This window comes from Plectropomus leopardus, chromosome 18 (assembly GCF_008729295.1).
Source record: "Plectropomus leopardus isolate mb chromosome 18, YSFRI_Pleo_2.0, whole genome shotgun sequence".
In the NCBI taxonomy this organism is placed as follows: Eukaryota; Metazoa; Chordata; class Actinopteri; order Perciformes; family Serranidae; genus Plectropomus; species Plectropomus leopardus.
In genome coordinates, this window is record NC_056480.1 from 14117713 (window position 1) to 14141001 (window position 23289).

Below are 23289 nucleotides of genomic sequence, written 5' to 3' on the forward strand. Positions count from 1 at the left end.
GGGCACCTTGTAAATAGATATTGTTGGTTGAATTTCACACTCTGAAACCACAGCGTTTTGCTGAGAGTCCCCACATGTCCTCAGTTATTTGCCAGACACCCCCCCCCCCCCCCCCCCCCCCCCCCCATGATGTCCAGAAGCTGAAACCACCAAAAGTCTGATTTGAATTTCCTCCCAAATATGCAGTTTCCTGGATATTGTTCATACATCATGAATAAGCCATGCTGTTAGAAGTTTGCTGGGCGCACCATCATGGTTGTCACGGTAGCCATCAGGTTTGGACCCTTCCAATAGTACCACTTAATACTGTTGTAGCGAATCACACTGGATGAGCTCGGGTAATATATGCCATTCAGGTTGGATGGACCGCAAGCCTCAAACCACCAACCTGCAGAGGGAATGTATCAGAGAGTTCAAGGGAAAAAGTCAGAATTAATTAAATTCAAGCTCATGAAATGCAACACCCAAATGTACAGCTGTAAGTCAGCAGTAACTTTATATTGGGACAGAGGGAAAATGAAATGCACTTCGAGACATTTACAAGGGGGTGGAAAGATGTGTTTAACAAGATGTTTTGTAAGGAGAGTCAGATTGAAAAAGGGGTAGATGAGTAGCAGAAGTTGCATACCTCCAGATGCGAGCTGGGCACACTTGCAGGTGCAGCGGTCGTTGTCTCTGTCCTTGGTGCTGAACTGGGTGCCGGTGTGGGGGAGGCTGCTGGTCCGTCCAGCCGTGCCACTGAAGCCCTCTGCATGAAGGCTGGATTTTTTGGAGAGTAGTGAAAGAGCAAAGATCTTCAGAAAAAAGCTCAGCCACAGGCACTTCTATTTATTATTTAAAGCTGTGTTGGGCAACTTTGTTTGTTGGCAGCTCCACATGGCAGTCAGTGGTTACTGCCTGAAAAGTGTCTGAGCTTCTTGTTTTTCTGAAATCATCTGATGTTATGTTGCTGAAATGAACACAGCGCAGTCATGTTTACCGAACCGGCTGGTCTGTGATTCCTTAATACCGCAGGATAGCAGAGAGATGAGAAAGGCAAAATATCTAACTCAGTGAGTCCAACTTTCTTTGGTTGGAGCTGCTATTTAGGAGACAGCTTGCAGTAGGCTTGCCTGATACCTGTTTTTTCCATACCTTCCTGACATTTTGTTAGGGTTTGGAGTGTATAATGGTATTTGTGTAAAAAACAAACAAAACAATCATAAAAACAAAAGAAAACAATGAGAAAGCTGAGGTGCTGAACTTATGAGTTCCCACTAAGCTGTTTACATGTCTAATGAAAACCCGTATTCACGTATTCCTGTTTACATGCAACCTTCCACACTCCGATTAACATGCCCTGCCTGGACCGTGCAAACACAGCTTCCCTCTTTCATTCCTTCAATCACGTTCTTTAAAAGGTTGTTCTTGCGATATTTGGGCATATCCAAAAACCTGTATATATTAAAGTCGTTCATAATGTTTGAAAGTAGGTGTGCTTCTCCTTCTGACCAGAAATGTGTTTTTTGCTTGTTGGTATGCATCTGCAGCCTTGCAAACTGTTGGCAAGTTGGTTTTGTACAACTCATCTACAACAACGCACAGAGCCAACGTAAACAGACAAGAGGCAGTGTTGCAAACTGCGGTAAAAACCCCAATTGAAATGTCCATTCTGAATGGGTTGTGTATATGTCCAAAGAATACTATTAAATCAGAATAATACTTGAATATCCAACATCTCTAAATTAGAAAATACTAAGTTTTTTTTTTTTTTTTAAAAGGCCAAATTAGGAATATCTAAATGGAATATGGGCTTGACAAGACCTGTTTCAGATTTAGAATATTGTCATATTTGGAATAATAATGGAATATTTGTGTGCATGTTAACTTTGCCAATGTATTGCCTGCAATGCTGTGTTTTATATATATATCTAGCCTAGTCAGATAAGAATTGCTGGGTTGAAATACTTTTGGTCCACAGAATAATTAATAGACAGGAAATACGCTCCCACTTGCTTGAGGAATCAGTGATACTTGTTGCTGCTGGAGATATCAATAGTGTCCAAGGGATGATGTTTTTCTGTAGGCCAACCCGGAAACTTACATTGCCCTGGTTTGCTTGTCAAAAAGCCTATGGGATTTTTCCATAGGATTTTGGATCTTTGCAGAAAATTATCTCTGTGGTAAACAAACGTTTATGATACTTACATGGTTTTTTTAGCAAGATAATCGTCACAAAAAACACCGCTCTCAGGATTTTTGAAGCCTCAATGTAAATGCCAGAAGTTATTAGTTAAATAGAAAAAGAAGTGTCTGGATGTTTGACAGTTTTGAAAATCATACCTTTGGGATTTCTAATTACCCTGGTACACCATACTACCTCGATACCACCCAAGCCTAGTTTGTAGTTCACTTTTTGCCGCTCTTTGTCTGACTTGTCAATGCTTCTGGGCATATTTGACATGAGGATTTCAGTTTGGCAAGTAGACAGCATGTTAAGTAGGACAAGACCCAATGCTCTTCTTTGTTTCAGCTCCACCATGTATAAAATATTTTACAATCAAAAGATAAATGAAAAACAATCAAAGAAAAAACAGGTATACTCAGCTATAAGTCACTGCAGGAGATCACAGCCTGTTTAGTATGTGTACAAATATTTTTTAATACAATGTTTCATCTCCCCTAGGTTCCTATTGTTGCCAAACATCAATACAAAAAATAACCTAAAGAACTTCTCATTATTTTTTCGCCATGCTGTGCTTTGTGATACAACTCAAACAGTCTGAAAGAAATCTCTGCCCAAGTTAAATGGATTTGCTCAATTATTTTCATACAGTGTCCCCAGCAATGGAGTCTGGGTGCATGTGTGAGTGTGTCTGTGTCAGTACTGGTTTGAAAAAGAGTGGACGAGGAGGTCAGGCCTGCTGTCTGGCCTCTCCTCTGCCCTGTCATTCTGTCTAGTTAGTATTGGACTCTCCCCTGAGTTATGTGACCCCCCCCTCCGTAGCCCGGGGCACGCTGTCTGTGATAACTAAATGAAGAATCCTCCTCTTGAATTTGTAAGTTCACAGGGCAGGGCACCACATCATGGGGGTCAGCTAGAGGGGAGTTTGAAATGACAGTGCAGGGGACGCGTATAATGATGGAATAGCAGTGAGGCTGGAATAATACATGAGCAGATATTTTTGTTTGACGACTAAACTTTTTTTCTTCGTGATGGCTCGGTGATGTGGAGAAAATTAAAAACTATCAAATTAGACAGGATGGTAACCGCAGGCTACAGGATATCCTATTGGAAAGAGTAGCTGGTGCCAGCTCTTGTTGCTCTGTGAAACTTTTGCATTAGCCATGATTTCCAGATGTATTAGTTCACTCATTCCACCAATACCACAAACCACAGGCTAATCCTTTTCAAGGTGGCTGTCTTTTCAAATTGTTATTTTATCCTTTAATGACAAATACGCTGTTAAAATAAAAGGAATGCCTACCACTGGTTCTTCTCTAAGACTGGCTGTTCTTGGCTACTTGGAAGTGGTCTGTCATGCTGATGATTAATGTATGAATAATGTTATGAGTTTTAGGTGAAGACCTCCATGTTGCTCTGGGGAGCACACTGGATGCAGCTGAGGAGGAGGAGGAGGAGGATTGCTTTGGCCGAGTAGCTGCATAGCACCACAGCTCCGGCTTGGGAATTTTAATATAAACCCACAGACGGAGCCAGCGTCTCCAGCACGCTAGTAAAGCTGGTGCATATTGAACTAGTTACAGAGAACATGATCTCAGAGGTAGCGAGCTACAGAGGTGATTATATTCATTCAGGTGCTGCACCTCACACAGTGTAGCCCACAGCAAAATTGTGAAACATTCAGTTTCATCGCGCTAATTATGTGGAACAAACTCGGGCAAATGCAATTTGCTGCACTATTAGGGATGTTGGAAAGCATACACCCACATGTGATTAGGATTTTTTCATCTCTCAGAGCGTCAATCTCCATAAACTTCCACAAAACGAGCAAATTCCTGTGAATTTACATGAAATCTTCACGGAACTATTTTAGTTTACATTTTATTTTTGTCTGTTTTGGAAGAAGCACGGCTTGAGCACACCCACACATAATCTTGTTAGTGATTGCAGGGTTGCCGAGGAGCTTGGTTTGAATTGTCAGTTCCTGGCAGGGGCAAGTATTGCCGAGCGTTCCCGCTATACTCCAGTGAAGGTGGGCTCCCCTTGGTGATTTTTCAGGGGCAGTGGTAGCCGCAGTGATGGGAGAAGAAAAATGGGAGTCAGGTGAAAGTGGCTGCGTGCCCTCCACTGAGCTCATCATTTTGAATGACATTCATAAAAACGATCCAAGTGGTTCCTTCACTTCAGCACTCGGGGATAAGAAAGCTTACAAAATGAAAAAATACAAAGGAGTTTGAGCTGTTGATAACAGTTTCTAATCGGTCGTGATATTAAAAGTCTTACACCCAGAGGGAAGGCTATGATTGAAAAGATTTTACTGCATTGCAATTATGCCTTTCACAATAGTAGGCTCTTAATAAAACACTTTACTCAAATAAATCACTTTCATTATACCCCTATTTATGTCTGATTTCTGAAAAAGTGAAATAATTTAATCAGAGACCTGAGTGTGCATGAAGTGTTTCACTTTAGCATTTTGTCAAATATTGTGCTATCATGAACTAATTACTAAGCACTTCCTATAACTGGATGATTTAATGATTTAAAGAGTGAATTTTGATCTGAACATTACATCGTTACAAGCCACAATGAAGCCTGCATGTTCAGTTTGAAATGAAAATGATATTGAACGCTGGTACCTGTAGTTGTTGTCCTCTCCGCCTATGTAGAAGCGATCGTAATGTGAGAAAGCTTCGTTCCCCTCTCTGTCTTTGAGCTGGACATGCAGACTGTATTCCTGGGAGCTGGTCAGCTTGTGGATGATATCATTCCCCAGCCAGTGTTCCCCAGACGGCTCTCCAAAGCCCTGGATTAGACACAAAGACAGACAGAAACAATGGAACAAGAAAATATTCTAACAAGGGGAGTATTTTTTTTTTTTTACAAGGGATCTGCCAAGTGTTTTTGGAGTTAATATGGAAATGGACCTCAATTTAAGAAGTCACATTTATCATTTTGATGGCCTAAGACAGTCTACTGAGTTTATGAAGTGAAATATTCTACTCCCAAAGCAAGGGGCCAGTCAATTGAGACTTTAATTTTCCTGAATATCCTACCAATGCTCCATCGGCCTGCAACACCACTTGAAATCAAAACTGTCTCTATGGACAGATCCACTGTTGTTTGAACTTGGAAGCCACACTCAAGTTTTCTATCTAATTTTTTGGCAATGGAAGATAACACTAAATATCACCAATGCAGAACAGAGAACATGGGGAAATATTTTTTGAGGAGGGAATGTAATGTTATGCTATTTAAGTCGCGGGCAGGTAAAACAAAGAAATATGATAATATCGGGACGTCACTGGTATCGGTATATATTGGCTTTAAAATGAAATATTGAATTGGCTAACATGCGGATTTCTGCAGATATCACAAACCAATATTTTATTTATTTTTTCAAATTACTGACAAAGTGAACATGAAAAAAACATCAACTCTAAGTTAAAATATTTTATTTTGCACAATGAATGAATATTACATACAATGAAAAGCCACAAAAGAGACTAAATGATAACTAAAATTAGGCATGGATAAAAGTTGTAATATCAATGTTGGTATCGGTTATCACCCAATGAGTTGTTTCTATTTTAGCATATGAGATATGACAAAAGTCCAGTATTGTGCATCCTTTTTCTCAACCAAACCATTAAACCCCTCTGGGCCAAATTGTCCTCCACAACATCAAGACATGGATCAATGCTCTTCAAAGGAGGGGTTGTAGTGTGTGAGTTCGCCAAACTACAAAAGTGCTGATATCTGGTAAACATGCACTGACAAAGATGTTTTTCAGTGAGTTAAATTCCCTTTTGAATTGGTTTGATATTTTAGGATTTAGCAAGGATTTCCGACCAATCTATAAGAGCTTGTGCTCGCTATGTGAAATTCTAACGTTAGCTGACGTAAGCTTACATAACAGTAGCTCAGCATCAAACTGAGAGACCGCAAGCTGTCAGTAGGATTAGTTTAGATCATGTCTGTGATATGTTTTAGCTTTAGTTGTCAGACATGTCTTAAAGGGACAGTTCACCCCAAATTAAATAATGTGTTTTTTCTTGTTTGTTTGTTTTCCTCCATCAACCAATCGATTGGTTGAAGAGAAGGTAGAAAATTGTAAACACGGCTAAGATTTTTTTTTTTGGTTGACTACAGCGCTAAAAAACAGTGTATCTTACCAGAATTCTTGACCTGATTACTCAAGATCACCCACAGACTCTGTTTTGAGCAGTTTCATGGAAGAACTATATTTTTTCTACCAAACTACTCCCACAAACCCGCACAGAGGGAAGCGTGCATTTACTCATGGAGGTGCACAGTTGTGGTCATTGTGAAGAAGGGGTAGGGTTAGAACTTACTTTAAAATTAGTTTTAATATTATATAATTGGACTAATTTCATTGCTTGTGTTTTGATCATTTTCTATAGCTCAACGGGTGTTCGCAGGAGTGCTCATGGATGCATGCATTTATGGCTGTTGGACATTTGTAAGACAGCACTCCCCATCATCATCATCAAAACATCAATTGAGGGAATGTATTTTGTAGGAATGGAGATGAGCATTGAAACTGCTCTGGCAGCTTTCCTTTAATTTATCAACCATTTGTTGAGTACACGGAGGCGGTATATAAAGATAGTGTTAAGAGAACTGTCGAGGACATTAAGTCTGCACTAGGAGTCAATGTCAAATGATGTTAACAGGTTGAAGGCACAGTATCATGAACATGATTTCACTAAAGAAACCGCAGCATTAAATGAAAACAGAAACGGCGCAGTGAGCCACACGGGGGTGATGGCTTTGACAGGAACGGTTCTCTGTGGGAATCAATGTTCCCACTCCAGGGATATGATAATAACACGCAACGTTCTGTTCACAGAGACGGGTTAAGAGGAGAGATGTTATGTGGCTTCTGCTAATGAATCTCACAGAAGGCTGTCGTCAAGAACAAAATGTCACTTGTTTGACTGAGGCAAGCGAATGAGTAATAACACTCTTCATTCTTTCAGTCTATCAGAGGGACATTTTCTTTCTGTTTACCTCTGAATTCTAAGTCACTTTGTCTCGCTGTCAGACCCTCTGTTTGTTATTGGACCTATGTGAGAGTGAATACATAGTGAGAGCCTCTGAGAATTCATCATTTGACCAGCAACGCCTGCTTTCAACATTTGATCAACACTGACCACAGTTTCTTAGAATATAGAGTGAGAGCTGAGGCAGTGAAGCGTTTAAGGACATACATTATCTGCCATCCACCGGGCCTCTGTTCTCCCACGACCCAACTCGAACCAGATATTTATCAACCACATGAAAAAATATTGTTCTTGAAAGAGGTTTTTAAGTTGTTGTTTTTTCACTCTTTTGTTTGCAGTCCTCTCTGCATCCAATTTCCAGCCAAACTGTGCCAATTGATTTGTTGGCGTGGGTGAGAGACAAATTGCTACTCTGCTCAATCCCAAACTAGCCTCACTCATTTGTTGTGTATAATTTAACACAGCAGAAAAAAAAAAAAGGCTTGCAAGCATTATGTTTTTTTGTTTTTGCGCAAACGGAATATTGATTCTATTGAGAAAACTTTGTGATGAGGTTCAAAAAAGCACCGTCTTAATGTAAGTCCAAACAAAACAAAAGCCTAAGGTGTTAAAACATGCTTGATTCGGCCAGAGCGCTGGAGCAGCTTCATAGTCTCTTGTGTACGTCTGTATTATATCCAGTTTGTTTTTCAGAGCCCAAATTTGGAAGTGTTTTTACTTTCATCACCACACAATCATTTCCCCACACAGGAAAGCTATTTGGATTAAGGATGGATACAAACAGTAGTGATCTTTGGGTCAATGAAGTACATTATGTGTGTATGAGCTTGTGTGGGAGCATGACAGGGAGAGGGAACGAGAGCAGGTGCAATAACATGGGGGGTGATAGAGAACACAAGGGCAGCCAAATACAACAACCGCAGGTCACCTGGGATCAAAGGCTAGCCGGTATCCCACGCCTCTCCATGCCAACGATTATTGGAACCTCCTGGTCAGTCCTACAGCACTGATCTATACCACCTACTGTTGCACTTTAACCCAACGCTCTGCAGAACTCACCATTTTGTAGTCTCTCCATCCACGATGGAAGTTTACGGAGCCATTTCTCCGATGCTGCAGCAATGTCCACCCACCACCATTAGTCTTCATATCGCAGAACACCTGTGAAAGTAAAGCCAATTAAAAAATAAGCTTTTTCACCCTTTTTTCCCCTCAGGGCTTGATAACAAAAAATAATGTATTTTGAACAAAATTAGTCTGAATCAAAAGGAGCTGGGCATCAAAGGTTGGCGTTACATGCTCAGTCAGATTCTTGGCCTTGTTGACCTGGGTAATGATCACATATTTCCTGATCAAATCACAGGCTTCCTGTAGTCATGAAAAACCTGGAAAAGTCATACATTTCTTAAACAAATTATCTTGGCCTGGAAAAGTCTTGGAATTAGTAAAAACCACTGAAATTTTGGAAAAGTCATGGAATTTTGTTGCTTGTAATGAAATTGTTACAGACGTTTTTCATGATTAATGTCCACGTAATGTACATTTTCTCCTTGCGTTCTTTCTCTCTCTGCATAAATGCCAGCTTTCTGAAATGATGTTTTAATTGAGTTTGCATCTGAGTTGTCTGAAAAACGCCGGGCAAGTGGGGCAAGGAAAACAAAAGAAGGTCCTTGGAAAAGTTTTGAAACTGTATCCATGAAAATGTGTGGGAACACTGAAATCAGAAAATCTATATTAGACTCTCTGCCAGTATTTTGCCTGAATTTGCATTTCCAAGTATAGCGAAGGAATGCCCTGCCTTAGTCAGCCTTACTCTCTGATTGACTCACCCTGACATTCTTACCCTTAACCTTAAAAGTCTCACTCTTCTTCTCAAACCAGAAAACCCAAAACCATAAGCAGCAGAGATATAGTGCCAAAAAAATGTAAGTATAGGGAGGCAAAATACCAAATGAAAGTGGATTTGGGGTTGACTTTTACTTTCACTTTAGCTTGCAAGCTCTATACAAACAGTAACCAACAATCCTGCATAGTTTAACTTAAACATGGCTGATTGTTTTTGACACTCAGGGGTAGCTGAACAAGCAGTTAACACAACATTGACATAATATCACCTTTTAGCGGCCACATTTTCCAAAATAATTTTCTACATTCAGCAGACGCACAACATTAATTCGGAGCTGCGTGTCAAGCCACCTGGCACTTCCAGTAAAAATAGAAAGGGAAATATCTGGCTCTTTAGCAGCTAAATGTCCCGCTGTGTTAACCGGCGAGTCCCTAACAGTTGTTTGGTGTGGGGCCAGAAGTGTAAAGTGGGTACATCAGAGCTTTTTAGCTGGAAACAACTGCCTGTTGAGGAGAGAATACATAATGTTCTGTATAGCAGTGGGGAACTGCAGAGTTCTGCATGCCTGCAAATGATCCCTTTCTTATTACATATAATCATTTGACTGCCACTATACAGATATTAATCCGTGCAGCTATAATTGCTATAGATTAAAATTGTTATTTTTAAAACTGATGTTTGATTGCTGTTTGGCCATTAAAAAAATAAACAGCTTCAACTTTGAAATCTGAGCAAATTGGCTTTATTTCTGTAAAAAAAAAAAAAAAAAAAAAAAAAAAAGAGTAAGAAGGCAATGACCAGCAAAAGAAGAAATGACCCAAAATGTGCAAGAAATTATTAAAAAGTACAAGAAAATGACCTGAAACTTAGTTTAGAATGATGAAAAAAAATTAAATTACAATAATTCTGTAACATTAAAAATATGTGATAATGATAATAATGACAATTTTTTTTTAGAACATTTCTTAATTGCTCTTTTCCCTTTTTCCATGCTCTTAAAAGAAATTGCACCAATTCGCCCAGGATTCAAAGGTATTTATATTTTTATTAGTTATATTAATATTTGTGAAAGAAGTCTGAAAGCCGTACAAGAAAACTGATGTTGCCCCAGGTTTTAAGGGTTCAAACATCTTAATATTACTTGAATTAAGGTATAATGTAAATAGTATTGTTTTAGTACCTGTTAGGTATTGGTCTCAAAATTAAACATAATAATAGTTAATAATATCAATTTTTTTCATCAAGTCATCAACCCCAAATATATATACTATATGTCTATAACCTGGGATAAGTTTCAAGATGTCCAACCTTATGGTGCCTAAGTGGTCTAAAATAAGAGAAAATGTTGCATAAAATAACAAAGAAATAAAGCACACTATGGTCTTTCTATTATTTGAAAAAATCCTTGGAAGCCTCAGGAATAAGGGGGATGGAGGGAGACCCAACATTTCTGGGTGTCACGCAATGATATGACCCAGGTGGGAAGGAAAAACTAACATATCAGCATGTTCTCTTATCCCCTTGAGTGGGGGTTGAGGAGGAGGCATCTGCGTTTTTGGTTACACACACTGTTTTCTTTCTTACTTGGCTGCACATTTTGCCATATGTAGATATGTTTGGGAGAACAAATAGGAATGAATTGTGCTCATTCATCTCGTGACAGAATCTGAAATTTAGCCTTGTTAAGGGACTTGTTTTACATATTCAAGGTGTTTGACTGGACATATTCCAGCTTCCCATAGGTATTGTGATGAAATGACTATGTGAATTTCTCCCATGGGCGGTAAGATTAGATGCTTTTTAATTGAACATGTGTATTCATTGTGCATACCTCTAGGCTACAGTGTGAAACTGTTTTTGCAGGCGCTGCAGTGCGTTTCAATAGCTGTACCACATGTTGTCGCCTCCAATTATACATATTGTCGGTGACATTTCTGCCTCAATAATAACCCCTACAACCTGTAAAGTGGTGTATTACTCATGAGACACGATCGATTTGCTTTAGTGGTTGCTTGTATGTGGTCCACCATATGAACCACCCTAACCTGTCTTAAGAGTCGGACAGTATGGATGCTGGACTGTGGGCAGAATCCCATGGGCTCTGTGTATTTCAACAACTCAACTGGCTATTTTCTGCCAGAAATAAAATGAGTTTCCAGCACTTTCCCAGAATAGGAAAGCTAAATCACAGTCAAAAAGCACTCAGGTCTTTTACCTCTGAAAACAGAGCAGACTGGCAATATGCTGTGATTATCCCCTGGCATATTAGGCCAGTGGTCTGGCCTTAAATGCACCACACTGAATACAAAAACAGGGTCTTTAAATAGATTAATTTAAGCCATACCAAATGTGATCGTTACTCTGATTTAGACCAGATCCGTATTTAAAATTCCAAATTTACTTATTATTAGCCAGCGAAGAGTCAATTAGGGCCAAATCCATTACAATGAAATGCAAATATCCAGACAACTTGTGCAATATTATGATTTTTAGAAAAAGATTATGCTCTGGTCATCATTTGTTAAGGGCTTTCAGGGGACAAAATAGTTACTTCATAAAGAGGCCCTAATGTGTTCAACGTTATGAGCTCTGTGCATATGTAGCATTTAGCGAGTTGTGAAGAATTTAAAAAGGAAGCTGATTCAAACTATGAATTGTTAGGTTTGTCAACACCATAATTATTCACAACTTTGGTGATTAAAAGTTCCATAGGTGGAAAGATAAATCATATGGTCTAATTTGCATACATATGTGAATGCTCTTTGTCTCTTGTCCAACTGAGAAAATCCGCTGAAAATAGGGCAATTTGTATCTGTCCCACTTTCACGTAGCCACCCAGATTGCCAGCCACATTGGAATTAGATGGCATAGATTGAAAGGAGCAATGATTTGGGGAGTACTAACGCGCATCAGTGGAAACGTACACTGGCCCCAGTTGGCAGGAAACACATGGCACCAGCGCCTAACACCTGGCTGCCTTGCCCACAGGAAATGAGGAGGAAGAACGGGGAAAAACAGAGGCAGTAGGAGACGGTGCCAACCAGCAAAGTAGACTGAAAGTAATGAATAATAAGAAAAAAAGAAGAAAAAAGCAGTTTCACTGTGGTGAGCTCTTAGAGTGCAGATCCCAGCTAGCTGTGATTTAAAGAAAGTATAGCCTGGTGGTGGATGCCGTGCTTGACTTAGCAAGGGATAGCTACTTCAGGTCAGCGGAGGTACCTCCTAAGCGTTTTTGACTTTGCATTCAGCATTGCACACTCACTCACCGTGAAGCCTGCAGGGCATGAGGCTCCTGTTGCTTATTATTTTAGCTCTCTGTTACCCAGCATGGCATTTCCATCAACCTCTACACCCAAAGCGCCTGCAAATTACCATTACATCGGACTGGTTTGTCCCGCCTGTGTGTAACGCTGTCCAGAAAGTAGAGATAAGCCCTTTGAATGTCATTATGTAGAGTGTGTGAGCTTGACATTACGCAGGATGGGCATAAAGAAATGATGCCAGTGCTAAATACTGAAAGACAAATGGATAAAATGCCTCACAAACAAGTTTCATGTCACAGTCGGTTAAGTGATATTTGCAAGAAAAGGCCAATGACCTTTAAAGTCTTACTACCTTGACAGTCTGTGTGGAGTTATGGAGGCGTATGCTATATATTCCACTCTCTGTCACTCCAGATCGCAAGATCTCCGCACAGTCCCTGAAAGTAAGCGGCTCCTCCTTGGGCATATTGGAGATTTCTGCAAAAAAAAACATGTAGGCATTTATTTACAGATGGCAACTTTATGGGGTTTGCACACAAATCCCAGCCCCATATGTGAGTTCTCTTGTAATGTTAAGCTCTGGCTTATGCCTGCTGTGCATGCATGTACATAGTGTGTCTGGGTGTTAAATAACAAGCTGCTCTAGGTGAGATTTTTCATGTAAAGTAAAACTTTTTTTGCCTAACTCACAAATCCAGTGCTCATTAATTGGAATTCTGTGGCTGCCCAATTTTGCCTAAATGAAATTCTGGTGTTTACTGATGCTATTACTCATTAGTCATTTTGCTCTAAGGAGGTAATAAATCAAAGGAATGCAATATATAGTTGTGTGCTAAATACTATGAAGTGAGTGCCTTGTTTTCTATTTCTCATTAACTAATATTTGTTAACTTTTTAGTACCTACAGAATATTTTGTCTCATGTATATGTAAAGCGTTAGTCGCAATGTGATCAGGGTCTGTTCATAATGCATTTTTCTTTTCTTTCTTTTTTTTAATAGCGTCAATTGCCAGCCGACATCCCTGTTTTTAAGACGCTGTACCAAGCCGAGTTTTAAAGCTAGAGTGATGATACTGGTATCATATGAAACTAGAAGACCTAAGAAATTCAGTGGTATCAACCATATTATACAAGATTCAAACATGATATGGTCATTTCGCAGGGGTCCCTTGACCTCTGACCTCAAGAAATCTGCATGAAAATGGCTTCTTTGGGTACCCATGAGTCTCTTCTGTACAGACACGCCCACTTTATGCTAATCCCATGCAGTCTGGTAAGACTTGCTTTACCTTGTCAATATGGACTCCATTGTAAACATGATTAAAAAATCTGTTTAATCGCGATTTGCTATTGAAATTTTGCAATTAAGTGCAATTTAAAACAAAGCATCGTTGGATAGCCCTAATGTAAATGTATATCTTTTGTTAAATTAACTGATGTCGGCAATACAGTTTGCTGATTCAGAACCCATAAACCTCTCAGCCTTACCATTGCAGTGGTTGACCATGGTCAGCAGCTGCTGAACGGTGTCTGTGAGCACAGCCTGCTGTCTCTGTAGTAATGTGCTGTTGAGCGTGGAACTGCCCAGTTCACCCTGGAGCTGACTGACCAGTCGACTCTGCCTCTCCAGAAGCTCTTGAAGCTGCTGCTTTTCGCTTTGCAACCCCTGCAGCTCCCTTCCATACCGAGCCTCCAATGCCAAGAGCCTCTGCTCCAGAAAACTACCAAAGACAAAAAGCAAAAAAAGTATTGAGTGTAGCATTGCCTTATTTTTCTAAAACGTCTTTACAGTGCATTGGAGGAAAGTAAAAATCTGAAGATATGATAAATGAAGTGTTGAGATGCATCTTGAATTGTATCGGTGGCAGAAGATATAAGACAGTGAGTGCAGGTGGAGAATCCATCTATTCAGCATTTACCTTTCTCAGCGGAGGTTGCACAAATTTGCACATTTACATAAGGATGACAAATAGACATCAGTGCGACGGTCTCATTGGGCTAACATCATATAAACACCTGTACTGCAGCGGCATTCACAGATGGGCCTGCATGCTAAACCTCTCGATCATAGCCATGAGGCAATAGTCTGACTGTGTGTGTTTGTGTGTTTGTGTGTGTGTGTGTGTGTGTGTGTGTGTGTGTGTGTGTGTGTGTGTGTACGTGCGCACAAGTGCCACTCCCCCACCTCCAAATGAAGATCATAAATCCCCGCTGCCTGATCTTTATGGCTTTGACTAATGACTGTGCAGCAGTTATTTATTGAAACAATCCAGCCACCCAGATTGAACAAGCTACTTTTCAGCCCTGTGCACATGCGGCCGCTGCACTAAACGTGTATCCTCCGTCTCCCACCTTACGCAGCAACTCAGTATGTGGCCTGGAGGGAAAGCTGGATCAATCCAAATCATTTTTAGCATCACTTTGATTTTATATTTGCTTTGTGGGGGAACACTCAATAAAAATGGCAAAGCAAGCAAACAATTTTTTCTCCATTATGCGTATTTTACTTTGAGGAACAGTCAAAGTATAGAGTGCGGCAGTAAACCAGCCCAGCAATGTTTAAATAGTTAGACGGTTTGACAGAACAAACATGGCACTTTGGATCACATTGCATCCTGGGCAATTAAACTGTTACGCTTATGATCTTGTGCTATTTATTTTTATTGTAATATATATTGCTATTAGACTGCTCTCACCCTCTCAGCAAAATGCTCCACTTATTGCCAATAGTATTTTACATGTAATGCCTATGAAAACAAACATATCTCTATGCTATTTGTAGCTGGCAGCAGTTCAAATGCTGGCTCCATGCCCTTATGGATCAGCAGCAGTCGCCCCCCACAACAGCTACAGTTCCCTTTTTTTCCACACCTGCAAATCTAAGATGACCTTTCTAATTTCATACGTCCTGTCATGGTGTAGACCCATGTAAGGATGTATTCATTTATTTGCATGTGAGAGCCATGTCACCAACTTGAAGGAGGAGGGCAAAAAGGGCAGAGCCAAGCCAAGCCAGATGTGTAACAGGTGTTGGAGCTGGGGCACTTTGTTCTCGCAGTCACACTTAGCACACATGGATGGAATGATAAACAAGCAGATACAAAGAGAGAAAACACTCACTCCCTTTCACACTGCCCAGCACCCTGTCCCTAACCTCTGCTGGCCCTAATTTGACCTTGTGTTCCTAGAGAGAAGAATGGGAAACCCCTCCTAACACGCACTGCCTATTCACTGGCAAACACACACACACATGCTTAAACAATGCACATTATATTGTCGTTAAGTGCCCTGTTTTTCTTTTCCAGTGCTCGAAAAAGAGCAGATTTATACATGTGAATGTACATATGCAGTATATCACACTTTGAAGGCCTTTATATTTTGCCACCCAATGTAGCTATTTCCTGAGAAAACATTCTTTAGTACTCAGGAAGAGATGCATGTCATGTTTCCTACAGCAGCCACGCCAGCTCATTTAGAATCAGTAAAGGAAAAGCAGCAGCTAAGTAGGCAAAAGAAAATAGTGCCACCTACAGTAACCAAATCCTCTCTCACAAAAATGCACAAAAAAGCAAGATGTTGTTGTAAGCACACCTCTTGACTGCAACCCAGTAGCCAGAATAAATGTTGACATTGTATGTTTGTGCAAACCACAGATATGTTGCATTTGTGCCTTTCATAGTTGGAGAATATATGGAAACTTAACATTTTCCTTACATTTCAATTTTTAGTTTTATGTTGTGACAACACAGTGGTGAACTAAAGTTATGGTTGTTAAAGTTATGGGCCTAACAACCATCACTGGAAATGTGTTGATCTCGCCTTGAAAACTATAACACACAATTCACAACAATGTCACAACAACCACTGCTGAAAAATGTGCTTACCTCACCTTAAAAAAACCCACCTAGTCTGTGTCTCTACTGTGCCTTAAAAAACAAGCGTGGTAGTAGTCGCAACAACCACTGCTGGAAATGTGTCATCCTTGCCTTAAAAATACCTGATTTTGATACTACAAACATGACTGGAAATATACCAATTACACCTTGAAAACTACTTGCAGCCTCTGCGAAAAATGTGCTGACCTCGCCATAAAATCGCTCCACCACTGCTCGAAATGTGTTGACGTTTCCCTACAAAAAAATCTGGTTGTTTTCGAAACAACCACTACTTGTATGCCAACCTCACCTTAGGAATAACCCAGTTGTTGTTGTTGCTACAAACACTGCTGGAAATGTCTTGATGAGGCATTCAATAAAACAGTGGTCGGACTGAACACGTGACTACGTGACTTTAGAAACATTCAATGTGTAATGTATCTGTGGTTTGCAGAAACGTACTATACAGACATTTTTTCTTTGGTAACTGGGCTGATTTTCTGGAAAGTGAAAAGCAAAAATAACCACAGAAATGACTGTGTAACATGACCTTTTGATAAATGAGAGAATAAGGGCCTCATGAGTTACCACTTAAGGTAACACAATGGATCTGTAAATGAAATGGCAATGCACAGTAACAACCTACCCTGGAAGTCCTGCAGTGCCTTAAAATGCGCTTTCTTGAATATTCTTTTGAAGGGTGTGTTTGTTCACCTGTTTTTATCACTGAGGCGTGAGATCTCCTGCGTCTGGAGGAGAATATGCTTCTCCAGCCGATTGGTGAAGAGTGAGTACTCGAGCAGCTGGATCTCTAGGCGACTTGTCTGGTTTAACACCTATAGATTGATAAAAAGAGAAGAATAACTCTATCACAATATGTGCAGTGTTGAAGAATGGATGGGAGTGATGACGGGTACTGATGAAAAGATTGATGGAAAAAAAAAAAAGACTGCCCACCAGCTGAATTCATAAACAGCACCCTTGGGGATAAACAATGTCGTGCAGCACATCACAAGGCTCATAATGCTCATTCTTTGATCTCGCAATGAAAACTTGAGCAAAAATTATCTCACATGCACCTGTGACATGTTTTGAAGTTGCAGATGAAACAAAAACTTGAACAAAGCAACTCAGATATTTGTACAGGTTGCGGTTTCATATCGACTTTGATAAGAGAAAAAGAAAGCATGAGGACAAAAACAGCCCAATCTGTAATAACAGCTCTGTGGCATGATTGAAGACACATCTGTGTTGTGCTACTGAGCTTTATGTTTTAATTGGCTTGTTGTCAGACGCCGAGCTCAACTCATTGTGTCAATCAGAGTCTGTGGAACCAAAATACCAGCTGTTTTAAAGCATTTGCCGCCACCTTTGGGCATGGCCTCTCAGCGGGTTACATCTGATTTACATTTAATTAGCTATTCACCAAGTGGTTTTGCGAGTGACATCATTTGCTTTTGCATGGGTCTGACCCCCACAGTTGTTCATTTGGATTGGCCGCAAACAAGTAATCTCAGGCTCACTCAAACGCTTCCTGATGGGCTCACCTGGGTCTCAACATCTGTCAGTTTGCGAGTCTGCTCTGCTGATTGGCTGAGGAGGTTGGTTCCCATCTCCAGCATGGCAGCTGTCTGGGTGTGTACTGCAGTTCTTTTCATTTCCTCCATCCCAGAGCGCACATTCTCCTGAATGAAGTTCTCCAGCTGTAAGGAGAACAAGCAGACTCTGAGAATATTATCCAGCATGTCAGATTCAAGAGTTTCATTGTGGTGATATTCATATTTTAGGAGGTAATACATTCACTGACAGCTTGATGCACTGTGAAAGTAGCAACCTAAGAGTGATCTGTCTTTTTCACCTCAATCCTTTCAGGTAGCATGATAGAGTTATGGAATATAGTACCCCAGGGGGACTTGCAGTGTCTTCGCCAGCCATCTATCCATCTGCAGGTCTACCTCAGGCAAATACCAACCCCTTGCATTAATAACAAAATGCACCATATAGGCATTTCAGTGAGATTCGAAAAGGTGCAGCAATGATATACACCAAGAGGCTGACATTGTGATATTCATGCACAGGACTTCAGGGATAGTCGCCTACACTCTGTAATCAATCACAAGGTCAGAGCAGGAAGCATTGGCAAAACCCATCATATGTTGCAGAGGGAGTAAAAATAGGTTGGCATCCATTTTGCTCCAATAAATAGATTTTCTTATTAATGTGGTCGGTTTGAGCAAATGGCATGTGGAAGACAAATTCGCCTTTTGCTGCCGTGAACGATGGAATTTTGTTTGACGTTTAACGGGCAATGGCCTGTGCCGTGCAATAAAGCAAAGTAGAATATCGAACCGGAGAGGCATTAATATTTATGAATTTTGTGGGGAGAAAAGATCAGACTTAACTCGTTAAACCACATGACTGGAAAATGAAGTCTCTAAGGAGAAAGCATTCAAACTTATCCAGCTAATGAGTGGCTATTCGCAGAAATCGAAGAGAATTCAAATGAGACTACGATTGTTTGTTTTTTCAATTCGAATGCCCATTTCAGAGAGGAATGGGATTATGATAATGCATTGCCACAGAAGTGGGCTTCTTCTATCTTTCATGCAGTATAAAAAATACTGATCTGAGTGGGCAAAGAGAGATGAATCTGCAATTAAATTGTTTGCCTGCTAGTACTCTTTTTCTCTTTGTCTATTACTTCCTCTTGATCTCTCTCACTAACTCCCTAATTCTTTCAGACTCTCCCTTTTCCTCCCTCTTGCTCTGTAAATTCATCTCTCGCATTTTTGCTACTTAAGGACAACTGAGACAGCAGAGAGAATCCTTCCATAACGATGGTTATAAAGAGATTACCAAGCGGATTAAAGCCAACTGCAAAAAGAAGAACCAAAGATCCCAGCATCATAATCAGCCTAGTGTATTGAAGCTGCTATCGGCCGCCTGTCCAAAGTGTTCCTATTACAGCCTTCTGTGATAGAGCTCAATCCAGAGGTCTTGATTCACTCCATCTCCCACTGCCAATTGCATTAATTGCAGCTCTGTCACATGCTGCACTATGCAGCCAGATAAATCACATTTGGGATGTAGCATAATTCTGTCTTATTGTTTCAAGGCGGGAGTAGGGATCAGTTCTGAGAAAATCATGGGAGTTGTATCACTTGATATCTTAATTATCGTGCCAAAGGACACATTTGTTCTCAGTTACAATGCAGAGTAGAAAGGAAACCTGTCTGCTGGGTGTTGTGGCAAATGATAATGATAGACATTAGGGTGGCTCTGATTCTGATGAACAGGAATGAAAGCGTCTCCTTGAAAATGGTGATTAACTTTAAATTTACTTTTTTTATTGGGTGACATACTTTAACTGATTAAATATTACTGGGCCAGAAAATCTGGTCACCTGAGGGTAGCCTAGCCACCTTGATCTCTATGCAATATTTCTCCATTAGCATAATCCGCACAGGCTCTTAAAAGCACTAACAAAAGCAAGCGCACATCCTTTTTGCCAATCCCTCAGGGCAGCAGAGGGCCAAAGAGACTAGATTTGGGCACTGCGTTGGGGGTTAGAACAAAAGAAAACAAACACTAGTTTCTTCTTGGAAACACCAAAGAAGGAATCTGGAACATTAATACAGTCCTGCTGCACACGTCCACATGGAGATTCCTGAGCGGAACATGCTGGATTAGTGTGTGTGTGTGTGTGTGTGTGTGTGTGTTTTGTGTGTGTGTGTGTGTGTGTGTGTGTGTGTGTTTGTGTGTGTGTGTGTGTGTGTGTTTTTGTGTGTGTGTGTGTGTGTGTGTGTGTGTGTGTGTGTGTGTTTTCTTTCAAGGGGTTTGGGTTGAAGGCTCACAGTTAGGGTCATTTCATCCCAAGGGAGCTTTGAGTGAGATCGTGCAAAGTTTCACACTGACACAGTTGCCTCAAGCTCTTCCGCATTCATATCACCAATTTCTACCCAAACTTATGCAGATAGGCTTAATGAGCTCCACAAGGTGCTGAAAAGGCTTTGCCATCTGGGGGTCAAGGATTAGTTTAACCTTGTGCATTTCCAAAAGAGGCTCTGTGGGGCTGTGCTGTGTTTATGAGGAAATCCCACCTACAGTGCGATCATTTTTGCATCACTGTGGCCTGGTGGGGGTAACTTGTTGAAAGCTTGGATCTTTGTGTTCATTCCAGACGTTATGTGGAGGAAGTTTGGAAATGGAGCAAGATATGTGTCTACAGAGCTTTTTCTGTAGATGGGGTCGGGGAGGGGGGGGGGGGTGAAAGAGAGACTATGTGCTACACAGAATATGCCCACGCTGAGTGCACTGTGTGGTGCTTTGCAGACTGTTTAGTGCATAACTAATATACTGTAGGCATAATGGAAAGTGTATGCACTCCTCACTCAGTCTGTCTCTCAAAAACACATGCACAGGGGCGCCTCGTAGCTCACTTGTAGAGCGGGTGCCCCGTGAACAGAGGTTGTGTCCATGCTGCAGCCCTTTGCTGCATGTCACCCCCCTTTCACGCTTATTCTGTCCTATTGTTTAAAGGCCAAAAGCCCCCCCCCCCCAGCCCAAAAAAAATCTTTAAAAAAAACCCAGACATGCAGTGTGGCCCCGCGGGATGCTTCCCATGGAAGCTCGGTCTCCAGTTCAGAGACTGAGCATCAGACAGAGTGCGCACAGGGGAATAGAACGCGTGTGTGTTTCTGAATGCGCGTCAAGAGAGCGTGAGCGGGACAGACAAAGAGTTTTGAGATCTGGTGGTTGTAAAGTCAGGGTGTTAGAGGGAGCACATTCATGAGCTCAGAAGTCCCTATAGAAATAAAGGTGATGGAGTGTCAAAAGAAAAAGGAGACTTAGGAAAGGAAAGGGAAGGGAAATCGCAGACAATCTTATGGTGAGTGAGAGCGGAGTACAGACGCACAGGAAGAGCTTTGGCATTCATAATACCCCATTTTCAAGTCCAAAAATATAATCAACATGTTTGCTCTCAGCCAGCCAATCTAAACACTCAACACAAACCCTTATAATCGGCCCGAGGATTAGTGTATACCATAAATATTCCGTGAGTGATGCAGACAAGAATAGAGAGACGGGTGGAGAGGGCTGGCGTGTCAGTCAGTCTGTCCTAGACAATGGCCCAACACTGATTCCCTGCCCTGATGACCTTAGCTATGAAAACACTATTGTGAAGCCACTTTTAATCGCATCATTTCATTTTAGTCAGTCATAATCCGCGCTAAATGGAACTGCAAAGGCCATCGGCCATGCTGAAATGTGTCTCCAGCAGATAAACATATTTTTTTTCACAGTGTTATATTTTTATGTCAGCTGAGTTTGGTACACAAAGTTTGCAGCTGACTTTGGCTTATAAACGGGCTAAAACACAACTCAAAAGTGAAGTTTCTGAGTTCTTGTTGCCTGTGGGGGAACAATCCTAATTTAGAAGGTTTAACTGTGTGAGACATTTTTGGCAATGTCTGATATTAGCAAACTTATTTCATCTTGTCTTTCTGCTCTTGCATGCAAAAGGGAGTTCTTGCATCCCAGTGGTCTTAAATACACACTCATACACCAGGCGCTGACATGGAGCCAGACATGCATACAGCGAGCATCCAGGAAATCCCAGCTAAGCACTGAACTTATCAGTAATGAAGGCTTGTCAACAGATGTTATCGGATGGGGTATCTTATGCTTTTTTTTGCCTCCAGCATTTTGTTTGATGGTCTGCAGGCTAAAATGTGACATGTGAAAAAGACAAGAAGAGAGTGACAACAAAGAAGTGGAGTAACAATAGTTGGATGACGGAGGACAAACAGTTCAGAGAGCTTACCTTCTGCAGCCACTGGGTGTTATTCTCCATGGCGCTCTCTAGATTTTCCAGCTTCCTCTCTTGCCAGGAAGGCCTCTCGTTTTGGGCCTTACCCGGCTTGGATTGGCTTGTATCAGGCTCTGCCTCGGGCGGGGAGTCCCTTTGTAGGGTGTTGGTGACCTGGAAGTCCTTTAAGGGACGGCAGTGCTCCACCTCAGGGAGGATGAAGGTGTAGCTGCAGGGGCCGTGCTGCACGTGGTGCTGTTGGCGCTCTGAGCTGATCACAGGGGCCAACAGGTAAGCCAGGTGGGCAAAGGTCAGGGCCAGCAGGCAGCCCATGTCAGGGGAGAGGGAAAGGGGAAGGAGGAGAGGGGGAGAAGGAGGTTGCTCTTGGCAGAGCAGAGAAGTGAGTCAGGTGAGCTTCCTCTTTGGTCCCCTTTATCTCCTATTTTGTCTCCCGTTTTTTGTTTTAAAAAGTCCCTCGAGACTGAGTCTATCTTCCTCCTGTCTTTTCAGTCCAACTCCTGCAGCGCCTGTCTCTGTTTTATCACTTTCCCTTCTTTTGGCTGGTTCTCCTCTTTACTGTTGCATCCAGAAGTCTTCTTCAGCCCAGTTCCTGCTCCCGCTGGTGAGGGCGGACAGAAAACACACACAGGAAAAGAGGATTGTCTTCTATTGTAGCTCCAACACCCCAGTCCAGGAAACCAACAGCAAACTTCCCCTTTACCATTTATCTGTCCTCTGAAAAGTTGCCTTCCCTCACTGCTTTCTTTTCAAGCTGCTTGAGTCCATGCGTGGGTCCGGAGGAGAGGGGAGAGGAGGGGGTGGAGTGGAGAGTGGCCCACTTCAGGATGTTGGCTGAAGTGGTAAAGCTCTTAAAGTCGCGAGAGAGAGTGGCGTACCTCTCCAGACACACACACACACACACACTCACATGCACCTCCTTCGCACATAATCACTCAACCACCCTTCCCTCTTTCACTTTCTCCCACCCTCCTGTCTGCGGGGGTTAGAAGAGGAAGCTGCAAAAATACACACTGGTCCGCCACAAGGGCAAAAACTAGGAACTTTCTCTGACAGTTATTTTGCGCCCTCCCACCTCTCGTTTGCTTTCTCTCTTAAATTCAAATTTGCTTTGTTGGCATGATGATATAGTACAACAAAAACATCTTACACAAGGTTAAAATGGATTTTTTTTAAAGTAGAAGAAAAAAAACTAACAACATTCACAGAGCTTTCAACCACGTTGTTCAGAAGAAGGCTATGAGATATGGTCAAAAGCTCTGGAAAAAGCAAGCAAGTGAACCTTAA

General features: G+C 41.4%; 1 protein-coding gene across 1 annotated transcript; it reads right to left on the bottom strand.

The window, feature by feature from the left end:
- Nucleotides 1-163: 163 nt before the first annotated feature.
- On the bottom strand, nt 164-22879 carry angpt2b (angiopoietin 2b). Its single transcript, XM_042506473.1, has 9 exons — nt 22000-22879; nt 17723-17878; nt 16890-17011; nt 13789-14021; nt 12653-12777; nt 8251-8352; nt 4804-4970; nt 629-759; nt 164-388 (listed from the first exon to the last, which is right to left on the bottom strand). The coding sequence occupies exons 1-9, from the start codon at nt 22315-22317 to the stop codon at nt 228-230; spliced, it is 1515 nt and encodes a 504-aa protein (XP_042362407.1). The 5' UTR covers nt 22318-22879; the 3' UTR covers nt 164-227.
- Nucleotides 22880-23289: the final 410 nt, after the last annotated feature.